The sequence below is a fragment of the Pollicipes pollicipes genome, unplaced genomic scaffold (assembly GCF_011947565.3).
Source record: "Pollicipes pollicipes isolate AB1234 unplaced genomic scaffold, Ppol_2.1 Scaffold_7231;HRSCAF=8579_pilon_pilon_pilon, whole genome shotgun sequence".
Lineage (NCBI taxonomy): Eukaryota > Metazoa > Arthropoda > Thecostraca > Pollicipedomorpha > Pollicipedidae > Pollicipes > Pollicipes pollicipes.
The window spans coordinates 13,429,095-13,440,861 of record NW_023597034.1 but is presented as its reverse complement, the minus strand read 5'-3'; the positions used below and the strand labels follow the sequence as shown (position 1 = coordinate 13,440,861).

Here is an 11,767-nt window from a genome sequence, read left to right as displayed (position 1 = left end):
TCACATGTTGGCGTATTCGCCAGACACAAAGTCCAGCTTTCCCGTGAGGAAGTTGCCGACGGCGGCCGGATCATTACTCATGTAGTACTCCTCGGCCAGCTGCCGGAAGTACTCGAACGTGACGGTCTCCGAGCTCCCCTGCAACAACGGAGCAGGTGTCACAAGACGGTGGAGCTCACAACCAGTGCAGGCAAGTCATCACGGCCAGACTGCCCTTTAGTCGCTTGGAGACGGAAGCCTAGGCAGCAGCGACTGAATCATATGACTATCTGAAGACACTGGTGGTTTACGTCAGTTTGCTCTCGAGCAATAGACATGCTTCCCAGCGTGCTACCCTTACCAGCGTAAATATTTTCCAGGCCTGGCGTGAAAATCGTTCTCTCACGCCGAAGTCGGTGAGCACGTACACAAACTCTTCTTCATCGATGACACCATCACCTGTAACCGACACATGATTATTTCTCGGTATTCACCACTGGTTTCGCACGATTTCTCATCGGCCAGCACCCATAGGTTGTATTGTACACGCCAGCATGCATATCTACGTGTCAGGGAGCACTGAATGAGAGTTTTGTTGCTTAAAAACGGTGAAATTTACGTTTGTGAACGCACTGGCAGGGTGGTCTCATTTTTTTTCATATTATGCACACATGAACAATGATCTAAGTGGTGCAAGCAGTGTCTTTTTCCTGTGACGAAAACGTATCTGAGCGACAGTTTGAAATGTGTATTCGAGTGGCACACCAGTGATGGCGAAAACATAACGTTATCAAGAGCAAGAGACCATGCTCAGACTAACGCCCAACCAAATTTTGCTGACAATTTTTGTACCTTGGAAGTGGCCATGCCCCGCAGGGGCACCGGCTTTGGCCAATGTAGGGAACTAGCGCCCCTCGGGCCCCATCTCCGGTAACAGGTGGACAGCGCAAGCTGTTCCTCTCAGGGCGTGGCGACCCTGCTGGCACGTGAGCTCCCGCTCCTTGTCACGCCCACTTCCTTCCCACGACCTGCTTTCCCGCATCCAGGTCACTCATCACTCCTAATCCTCGTTTTACCGGGGTCGCCGTGCCCCCTCGCCCGCATCCCCGGGTTAATCGGATCCTAGTGGCTGAGGGGCGCGTCGTGCGGATCAGTCGCGACGCGTCCCAACACTTCACTTCGGCCAAGATATCCGGGGGTGCGGGGGCCCGTGGGGCCCCACACGGGTCTAGCGGCTTGTTGCTCGCGCTGCAGCTGGGTGCTCCGTGCGGGTCTCCGCTTGGGGCGCTTGGTCGTGCGCAGCGGGTTAAGGGGCCAGGGGGAGACGGCGCTGACCCACGGTCAGGACGGGGAGGGGTCTCCCTGGTGACACCTGGCCGTGTGGGAGGCGTCGTTCGCCCGTATAGCACCGGCATAGCCCTGGCGGCGACCACCTCCCAAGGGAGTGTTGAACCGTCCCCCAGTTGGGCTCCGTGGTGGGCGGGGAGCCCCAGTGCCGAATGCTTCACAAAACTCGCATGGATTCTCATTCAACCAGCCCCGACGGAAATGACACTTCAGCTCCGACGGCTCGGCTGACGACGATGTACGACCGTCCCTCTGCTTCAGCCGAGGGGCGACACGGTCCTTCTGGCATCGCTGAAATGCCGCTGCCACGGACTGATTCCCGCTTCACCCCGTTGGAACGGACTAGAGGTGGGAGAGTGGGAGTACCGGGAACTGCCGGGCAGGCTGCTCAGTCACATACACGGTCAGAGATAAAGATTGAAGGCGAGACGCCACTTTGCCCATCACGGTGACGGCTCACAAAACGAAAAACTGTTATCGCGGGATTATTAACTGTTTTGACCTGGAGGGTGTCAGTGGTGAGGATAGCGTGGATGGCCTGTCTGGTTTCGGCGTCGTGGAAGCTCGTCGGATCAGGGTCAGGAGAGGAGAGCACCTGGTCCCAACAAACAATATCATCCTCACTTTCAACCGTGTGGATCTTCCTTCAGAAATAGTCGTCGGCTATGTGAAGGTGAAAGTTCGTTTATACACTCCCAACCCTACGCGCTGTTTTCGATGTCTTCGCTTTGGCCATGCAAAAGACTACTGCAAGATCAAACCGCCTCGTGGGAAATGTACTGAAGGTGACCGCACTAGCGAGAACCGCAGCGCTGTGCGACCGAAATGTGTGAATTGCGACAAAAACCAGATCCCGCACGCGACATTTGACCGTGCCTGTCCGGCGTACTCTCGAGAGAAAGAAACTATCTCCATCAGGTGCTCCCGGCACATCTCTTTCCGAGAGGCACGGGAGATTTACAATAGCTCACATCCCACAGTGTCTTACGCAAATGCGGTGACTCGTTCCCACTCAAACGCGGTTCATCGCGGGATCAGCTCAGGCCGTATGAACCTGGCGCAGTTTATCGCACTTCTCCAGTCATCTGGGTTGACTTGCAGACCGGCAGCGGGTTCGGATGCTTTATCCGCGACCGCGGCGCCCGCCGCATCGCCGGTAGCTGCGGCGCCGGCGGCCCCTATGCCGCCGGCCTCCCCGGTTGGAGAGACGTTGGAGGGCAAGGAGTGAACTTTGGTCGGGGCCGGAGAGAGGCGCTCCTCCCGAGCAAACCAGGCACGTTCCGGGAGAGAGGCGCCGACCACGGCGTCTCCTTCAACAACTACGAGCCGAACTTTACCCGGCGAGACAGTGGTGGAGGCGTTGCGGCGCGGCGAGGTGAAGAAGAGGGCCCGCGAGGCCAGGCGAGCGCATCCGGTGGAGCAGGTGAGGGCGGCCAGGCGGTCCCCGGGGGCCACCGATTCCTCGGCCCCGGCGGGGGAGGCGGGAAGTCTCCTCCCTTGGGGTCTGCTGGGGCGTCGGTGGCGACGGTGGCTGGTGGTGCGCTCTCTTCTGAGGGGACTGGTGGGGTGCCATCCTCCTCGGAAGGGAGCGCTTCCACGCTTGGGAGGCGCGTTGAGCCGCCGCTTACTCCGCCCTGAATGGGTACCCAACGCCTCCTCTGCCTTCCGCTGCGCCTGCTCAGTCCCTGCCGCCTCCAGCGACTCCGCCGTCGTCGCCGAGGCGGTCAATCTTTCTACCACCCCGGGCCGCCCCGCTAAGCGCGGATTGCCCTGGACAAGCTCGCCGACGGACGAGGGAAGGCTGCGAGCGCGGCTGAAATTTCAGTCAGGTTCCAATGAAGGTCGTTCGAGTCCTGCGGACAGGAGGCTGCGCCCAAGTGGATGCGTGCACCCCCGGGTACACTTCAAGGAGTTGAGCCCTTCGTCTAGTGCAACGGAACACTTCTAGTCAGCTTAGTTCTTTTTACAATCTGGAACAGTTTTTCAGGCAACCCATGTTTTTCTTATCTTCGTAGTTTTGAACTTCATTTTTAACCAGTTTTATGCTGGTGATTCTACAATGGAATTGTAGAGGCTTACGGACCAGGATTTACGCGCTGTGCTCAGTCACTGTTGTCCGGTTGCTGTCTGCCTCCAGACGGTGAAGCTGTCGCCGGATGCTCACTGCATCATCAAAGGTTACTCAGTATTTAGAAAAGATGTGCTAGCAGACACTGTGGTGCACGATGGTGTGCTGTTGGCAACGCACCACAGTGTGCCTGCGCAGCAGCTGAGGCCACAAACCCCACTCTAAGCTGTTGCTGCACGTGTGCATTTTAATTATCGCTTTGTAACCCTATGCTCAGTGTATTTGCCACCGGGGCTCAGTTTTCCACTGGTGCAGCTCAGACATTTGATGACTGAGCTCCCTCCGCCTTAGGTTATCTTGGGAGATTTTAACGCACACCACACCGTCTGGGGTTGTGATGACAACAACGAGCGGGGACGTACTTTAGAACAATTTATTCACGAGCAGTCGTTCTGTTTTTTGAAAACGGGGTCTGGGACGCATCTTACGTTACCGCCAGGTCAGACGTCGGTTTTGGTCCTAAGCCTGGTGAGCCCGCAGCTCGCGCAGCTTTCGCCCGGCTAAGAAACAGTGACATAATGTTTGCATTTCATGACCCCATCTTAAAGGAAACGTTCCACCTCTACATGGGGTTTTGAACTGGAACAGCCATTTTGAGGACCTTTTGATGCAGTTCAGGGCCACGCTCTTTTTGAGACCCAAAACCCTCTGGTTTCTGCGCCATGCGCCCACAAAAGTGCGAAAGGGTTTATTGGGAGACTACTTCAAGGCCACCTGGACATTGATGTCGTCATAGAAACGTCATACGATTGCCGTTATATTACAAGCTATTTTCAGCTTATGGTCAAAAGAGCATGGCCACTGATACATTCGCAAGAGCGATGATGCGGCACGTATGATACAATCCGCGGAAGGTGATTGGCTGTAAGTAAGATTTCGCTGCTGAATGCGTGTCGCCAACGTAAGCGTGAGCACTTTCGGGTTGCGCAGTACTCGTCACCAACGGGGCATATTTCCTTACTTCTAGGTCATAGGTCAATGTTATAAAAAAGAACGCCACAGTCTGCAAAAAAACTACAGCACCGAAAAAAATAACGGCGATCTCCCGAACGTTATCAAAAAGATGACGCGACCCGCAAATCTGACTCTTTTTCTTCCGCCGGCGTTTCTCATCTTCTTCTAGCGGAATTCTTACAGACAGCCGAGTTGGCGCCCTGTGTACCAGAGCAAAGAATCTTGCACGGGTCTGTGGGTTAGCAAGGCATCATAGGATTATAAAAATATTATAGTAATTTTAGAAATATATCTTACAAAATATTTTACACATATTACAGGCCAATTCAAATCGTGACCAAACAATTGCGTCCTAAAAATACAACCTCCTGAGCTGTATTACCATGAGCCCCCGTTGGGACTTACTTTTGAAGGAAGCTCACGGTGAAATGTGGTGCAATAACCGAAAATCTGTGCGGAAATTGTGAGAGAAACCTGCAATTTGATAGTCCCGCGGGTTGTGCAAGTGTGCGGATTACACTCATTCGACATTAGAGTGCGAATCAGGCGCTCGAAAAGGGTGTGATCACTGGTGGTGCGGGCCTGTGGTTTGTATTGATCTTCATGTGACGGGGAGCGTGCATGCGAGGTTCGTACTTTTGATAGAGAACATCGTTTTGGTATTCTTTAAATATATCGACTCCCAATAAAATGCGATGTATTGATAGCTACCTGTGTCTTTAGATTTGCTTTTGAACATGACAGCGTAGCGATGCCGGCAAACTGATAGAAACACTTACACCCATGGTGCAGGGGGTGTTCAAAGGCAATTTGTTGCTTCATTACGATCTTGCCAACATTTTGAACCTATTTAGGTATTACAGCATGTGACTAATCCATTGCATGTCATATTAGCAATTCATTTGGGCAGCAGGGAGCGGTCAGCACAGTTCGTCAATGCACATGCTTGGTGTAAGCTCGCATGATACAGCGTTGCAAAATTGTCTTTCACTTAAGAATTCTGAAAATATAGTGCTGTGGTATTATGGTTGCACATATAATTTTCAAAAAATTAATCAACAATTTCAATATCAACCAATTTTGTATGCAGGCAAGCACTGCTCATAAGTCATCATTGTCATAGTCACTACAATTTGTGTGGGATGCTGGGTGCTGAGAAAGGTGGACAAGTATTGCTGTTGGTTTCTTGGATAGCACTTAATCATATTTTATCATTAGCCTAGTGTGCACTGTCAGCTACATCGCTTCTTTGCATTTCGCCCATCCAACCATAACTACATGCACTTGTCAAGTCTTCAGCCTTGTTCAAGACCAGCAAGTTTGCAGTATCATTTTGCTACATGTGATATTTTCTTGATATACATGTCTTATTACTTGCGTGATCAATGTTTTTGAGTGAAGCAGCCTGGTGGCTGTAGCATGTTGCATGGCTGTGCAGGCAGAAGACGTGTTTGCATCTTTGTCACTATGTTTTGTGGATTACTAAAACAGACTGAGCAAGTGATGCCACTTATTGGTTGTGTGCTTTGCTGAAGGTGATTTGTATATGATATCATGTGCTTTTTGTCACTCATATGTCAGATACAAAGTTAATACAAGAATGCATACTTGACCCCTTTTTCATGATGGGATATATTATGACAGCAGCAGTGACTGCAGTGCAAAAACAGTATCATTGTTCATTATGCCATGCCACAGTACAACACTGAGGTAGTGCCACGATGACGCTGTTGACCGGTGCCATTAAACAATGTACCACATTGGTTGACTACTCTGCGTCAAGCCAACGAAATGAGAGCTTATAATTTATGAATGACGTAATAACGAACTTAACAACGCCAAAGGACTATCACTAACGAGAACGCTAATGCACCACAATGTTTATATCAGGGTTAACTAGTAATTGGATAAATAATCCTAAGCAAGAAAAACCCTCTTGGTAACTCGACCTTGCCAGCTTACGACAGAAGTATCATGTTTTGACATTCAATTCATAGCAATGCTATATATCTATAAATTTTTGCGTGTAGTTCCATTTCCAGTCACAATAATAAAGAAAGCAACTGCTGCGCACATCACATGACATTAATGTCAGGACTACAGCACTGCAGGCAAGGATAAGTCGACAATGCAATATTTACATCCTTAACAGTCCTCGGCAGGTTTCGGTAAGAGATTCATGACGCTACATGACAGTCTTCACAGCATATCGCGCTTTGCTGTTAGTAATCTGCCCTAAAATCTGGCGGTCGCTACGTTGTGTATGTCAAACAAGCCCACCAAAGCTTCTGTTAAGACCAGCACCAAGGCAAAAAATTTACAAACAAGCGATTCACTAATCTGCCACCTAACACAGTGGCCGCGACGAAAATGGCCGGTTGGTGTCAGCTTTTGAGTGTTCCTAGTTATTCTTTAGGTCTGGCTGCCAGATGCTGCTAGGTATTGTCGTCACAAAACCATTCCATGTAGCCATCAAGGACGCAATGGGGCGCATTTTTACAAACTTTGAAACTTTGCTGCTTAACGTCGTTTTTGAACCCTGAAAGCTTACCAATAGTTACAAGTAAACTTTTCCCATCATAGCTAATGCTCATCTCAAAATCTTCAACTGGGACAAATTCCCTTTAACAGAAGCCAGAGATATGTTTGTTGTGTTTGACGTAGTGCTGGGCTGATGTGCATGAGTTTCATATTTTTTTGGTTTAAATGCTTTATGCTTGTTGAATTTTCTGTTGATTTCTTTTTGTTGAATTTCTTTGCTTTTTGTGTTAAAAAGTCCTGTGGAAAGTCCACAGTGCAGCATGAAAACATTATTGTCACATAGTTGTTGATGCTCACCACACTGTTATTAAACTACTATGCTTTACTGTATTCTGTTTTACTTAATGACTTAAAATGTTTAAAACAAAACAGTTTTGTCAGGTTTATCATATTACGTCCACGCCAACTTGAAATGTATGTGCTTGTTTGCTGAAGCATCTCTAACTGGCCCATAAGTTTTATCTTTTGTGAATTGAGTTTTCCACTCCCGTACGGCCTTTTTGCGATGAAATTGTTTTCTCCTACCCTTGTTCAAAAGCGACTCTAGCTCATTGCTCTGAATGTAATATTTAGTGTCCTGAAGCGTTCAAAGGTACTTCTTTCAAAAGCATCACCATTTTTGTCCAACCTTTGACTGCGGCTCAGAATTAGCAGCATTTCAGTATTATCAGCATTAGTCATGCGGGAGACAGCCGGGCTTAGGAAGTGGCCGCCGAAGGCAGACGGGAGCAGGGATCACATCAGGAATATGACAGAAGGGCCTTCATTTTGTGGCTTGGTTGTTTAAGGAGAATCTCCAGTCTTATGACTTTTGTTACATTGTTTTTGGCCGTTCCAGGCTTCCGAATCTTTTCCCGCCTAAAATGCTGCTACAAGGCTTATTTCTTGAAAAGCAGCCAGCGAAATGAAAGCGCATGAAAAATCTGTCGCACTGTGAGTCAACGATTCACGTTCCAAATTCTGTCCAGCCTATGTCTTGGCCGCATTTGGGCATCTACCCTGTGAAGGCAAATGTCTCCTCAATGACGCGAAATGCCTACCCGCTCGTGGAATTTCGCGTCCCCAGGAAAGGCCATGTTGAAATGGACGAATAATCTCGGGAAGCTGGATAGCCCTATTTTTCGAATGACAAATGAGTCGAATAGACAATATTACGTACCAACGAGAAGCAGCCCTAGATGCATGTCTAGCACAGCAGGCATGACATTTGAATAAAGAGCGGTAACAACCTCCATCTCTACCCCCGCCGGTCATCGGGCTTGCTTTCCAGAAAAAGTTCCTGAATTACGCCCTAAGTTTGCCCCCACCTTTTGAAACGTCTCTACGCCTGTGCCTATGCCTGTAATGTATAATTTTATACCAGCGCATCTAAGATTGATACAAGATGGTGTCAGCTAACAATTTTAACCCTTACCCTGATTCACCGGTTTTCGTAACGCGGACTGGTGGTGGTGGGGGGTGGGGGGTGGGGGGGGGGGGAATCCACGACGTTTGCAAACTAAGACAGGCAAAGCCCTGTAAAAACAACAAACAGTGAACTGTCTTTAACGAGATCTCGTCATTGGTAAGAAGTCACTCGCTGTTAAATGACCCCACAGACCAAGTCGAAAAAAGCAAAAAAACAAAAGTATTAAAGAAGACAATCAGCTTTTCATGTTCATACATACAAAACCATGCAGCTAAGTGACATGGAACATAGAGAGGCGTATCCCTTGTTTAATTATGAGTACAACGGCATCTAGTTTTATCTGTTTGGAGCCCACAAATATAATGTAGGGTTTCGTTCATGACCAGTGCCAACCCTCTGCGCGCGGTCCGCAGAGCCGTCGCTCGCTGTCCGCCGGCCTTGAATCGCCTCGCAGTTCTCGTAGAACACTTCTCTGAAACCAGAGTAACCAGGAACACTAGGAACACTAGGAACACTAGGAACACTTTTTTGGTGTCAATGCGCGTGCAGTGGATGCCCCGCAGGCTACCAAAGATTTGATGGAGACTTCACAATATGCCGCAGTGGTTTGCTCAGAAAACTGTAGGGAGGGAGTGGGGGAGGGGGGGGGGCTGATGTCGCATCGCCCCCCCCCCCCTCCCCCCGTCCCCGCTGTCAGGGCGAGTAACTTGTCCAGAAAAAGATAGCCGCCTGATGTGAAAGTGATGACAAATTTCGACACCGCTTACTTGGGGCACGGCGAAAAACACCCACCAGTCAAAACATGCCGCGCCAGGCTTGGAGCACCCTTAAGGTGCGATGAATAGTTTGACGACGATTGAGATGAGGCTCGAAACGCACACGTGATTCTCATAAGAGGGCATGTCCCCGCAGAGGCTCCCCATATTTGACGTCATTCCCAGTGCCGCTTGCCACTGGTTCGAGGTCCGCTGTGCATTCTGCCGCCTTGGCTATCGAGGTCCTTTGTTGTTGTTGCTTTTATGCGGTCAAGGAAAACAAATCCAACCGTAGATCGTGTTTAAATGTGAGGCCCCGGCAAGTCCCGAGGCCAACCTCGGGAACACTCCTGTTGTGATTGGGCTAACTCATTAGTCTAGGGCAGCTGCGCCTGCTTTCCTAGCAGCAACGCTTATCCTGACATTTGTTGAAGGACAGTGTATGACTGAACGTTTCGGTTGTGTGTATGATATTGAAAATTGTAGTGATGAAAGGGACTTTCGATAATAGTCTGATTACTGATGACGCTACTGGACATGGTCTTAATGACCATTTTGTCATATGATATCGCATAACGCTACTGGCGACAACTTTTCCTCTTGAAATTTAGTCGGCGACAAAAGTACACTTTTACCGTCCCTGACACGGATGACTGTCACTGGATTGCCTCTGCTCAGTACCTGGCCGTAGTTTTTGTGCTGGGGATTGCAGCCAGCCACCAATCCCTGCGCGCCCGCACTGAGTTCAGCCCATCCCTAGTTGTCAATGTGGGGCAGCTGGAATGCTGGGAGCAATCGGTCATGGATGGGATTTCGATACATTTTTACCATACTGAATCGTTTGGTTTGGTTTGACTTACAGCTCTTTCGGACATCAGTGACCAGGAGAGTGGTAGTGGTAGGTAGTGGAGTGGTCGCGGTGGGGCAAAAGTACACGCAGAACAGGATATGCTGACTCGTCTAGTCTTCCAGACAATGAGCAGAATCGGTGCACCATGCACTCTATTTCCAGATAGATAGAGTTTGTCCGGGTGCTAACCGCAAACACCTTAGTGCGGGCAGATTACGGCATGAATAAACAAGTACTCACCAGTTCTGTCGTAGAGATTAAACCTGTACTCCAGGTATGCATGGACCCACTCCGGCCATGGATTCTTCTCGGCAATGTCCTTGGATTGCTGTTTGTCGGCACTCGGCTCACTGCACGATGACGCCACCTCTGGGTCAGTTTCAGTATTAGACTTTGAGCTTGGGCTCTTCAGAGGTAGGGTCGCAGGCGCTGGTGATGGCTTCTTTCGCTTGAAGTAATCACGCAAACCTTTGTAGATATTTTCCCACATCAAAAGCTGAGGGCGGAATAGAGTCAAGAGTCGTTTGAACGTCTCAAATTGCAATCTCCACTAGAAAAGCTTGCAAATGCGTGTTATCTTTCACGGTGGTCATTTGATTCTGTAGGCACATGGACTTCTTTAGAGTTCATTTCAAACACTCCCGACAATGCCACCACACTCGCTCGCCCATTCCACAAATTTTAGCCTCTGACTCACCCATGTGCCTGACTATAGAGAGGCTATACCACAGCCAGCAATTGGTTGAGTATACGCTAGACACACCCCGTTTCGTAGGCCAGCGAGAATCAGTTGCCATACCTGGGATCTGCGGTACGATGAGTCACAGGCTTACTCATATAACTGACATATCCATATTTGACATGTCAGAAAAGGCAAGATGAGGGTATCCTGCAGGAAACAAGTTCAGGCGAGGCCTTAATGGCGCAATTTCTAACAAATAATCCAAATCTTGCAATCCCTAAGAAATCGCAACAGAAAAAAGTCACGCATATTACAGATCATAGTCATTACGAACGATACCTTGCATGTGGAAGCGTCGGGGCGCCAAACGCGCCCATATTGCATGTCAACATACCCATTCCTGTGCTGTGATGACGTCGTCGTGATCGGAGTCGGCTAGCCGCTGCAGGTCGTGCCACATGTGCAGGAACAGGTCCTCGGTGTGTCTCCTCTTGGCGCTGCCCTCCTGCCAGCCACTCAGCTGACAGATGTGCTCGCGCAGCAGGCAGAAGTCGGCGAATGTTAGACGGCCGTTCTTGTCGCGGTCTGAAGCAGACAGGTGCAGAGCAGCGGCTGAGTGCGGCACACACAGAAAGGATCGTCGTCGTCCTCATTGGGTCTTTACGACGCGCTCAACTGCTGAGGCTATATGACGTCGCCTGCCTGTCACCCTGGCAGGGAGGACGGGCACCGCGAGGAATCGAACCCCGTACCGCTGGTTTTCCAGACTTGCAGTGGTTAACGCAGACGCGTTAACGCAGACAGCTGAAAGCGCAACATGCACAGGAAAGGTGCAGAGCACGGGCTGATGGCGCAGCACACACACAGAGGGTGCAGGGCAGCGGCTGATAGCGCAGCATGCACAGAGAGTGTGCAGAGTGGCGGCTGACAGGGCAGCATGCACAGGGAGGCAGAGTAGTGGCTGATGCGCAACATGCACAGTAGGAGTGCAGCATAGCAGCTGATAGCGCGGCACACACAGAGAGGGTACGGAGCAGCGCCGGACAGCACGGCATACACAGACTGACAGCGCGACACAACAGAGCGGGTCAGGGGCGGGTGCAGAATATCGTCAAAAGGGACA

The 11,767-nt window shown here is 50.0% G+C and overlaps 1 protein-coding gene across 1 annotated transcript; it reads right to left on the bottom strand.

Moving 5' to 3' along the window:
* On the bottom strand, positions 1 to 11,619 carry LOC119109408 (uncharacterized). The gene is made up of 5 exons (XM_037233020.1): positions 11,574 to 11,619; positions 11,039 to 11,229; positions 10,762 to 10,768; positions 386 to 438; positions 1 to 138 (listed from the first exon to the last, which is right to left on the bottom strand). Exons 1-5 carry the CDS (start codon positions 11,617 to 11,619, stop codon positions 1 to 3), a joined length of 435 nt encoding a protein of 144 aa, XP_037088915.1.
* Positions 11,620 to 11,767: the final 148 nt, after the last annotated feature.

What these genes read in the sequence shown, in the direction of transcription:
- LOC119109408 (XM_037233020.1), bottom strand. Translation starts at nt 11,619, where the DNA reads ATGTTGCGCATCAGCCACTACTCTGCCTCCCTGTGCATGCTGCCCT. An exon ending in CTCCCTGTGCATGCTGCCCT is followed by an intron (nt 11,230 to 11,573) that starts GTCAGCCGCCAC and finishes TGTCTGCTTCAG; the next exon opens with ACCGCGACAAGAACGGCCGT. An exon ending in ACGTGCTCACCGACTTCGGC is followed by an intron (nt 139 to 385) that starts GTGAGAGAACGA and finishes CCGTTGTTGCAG; the next exon opens with GGGAGCTCGGAGACCGTCAC.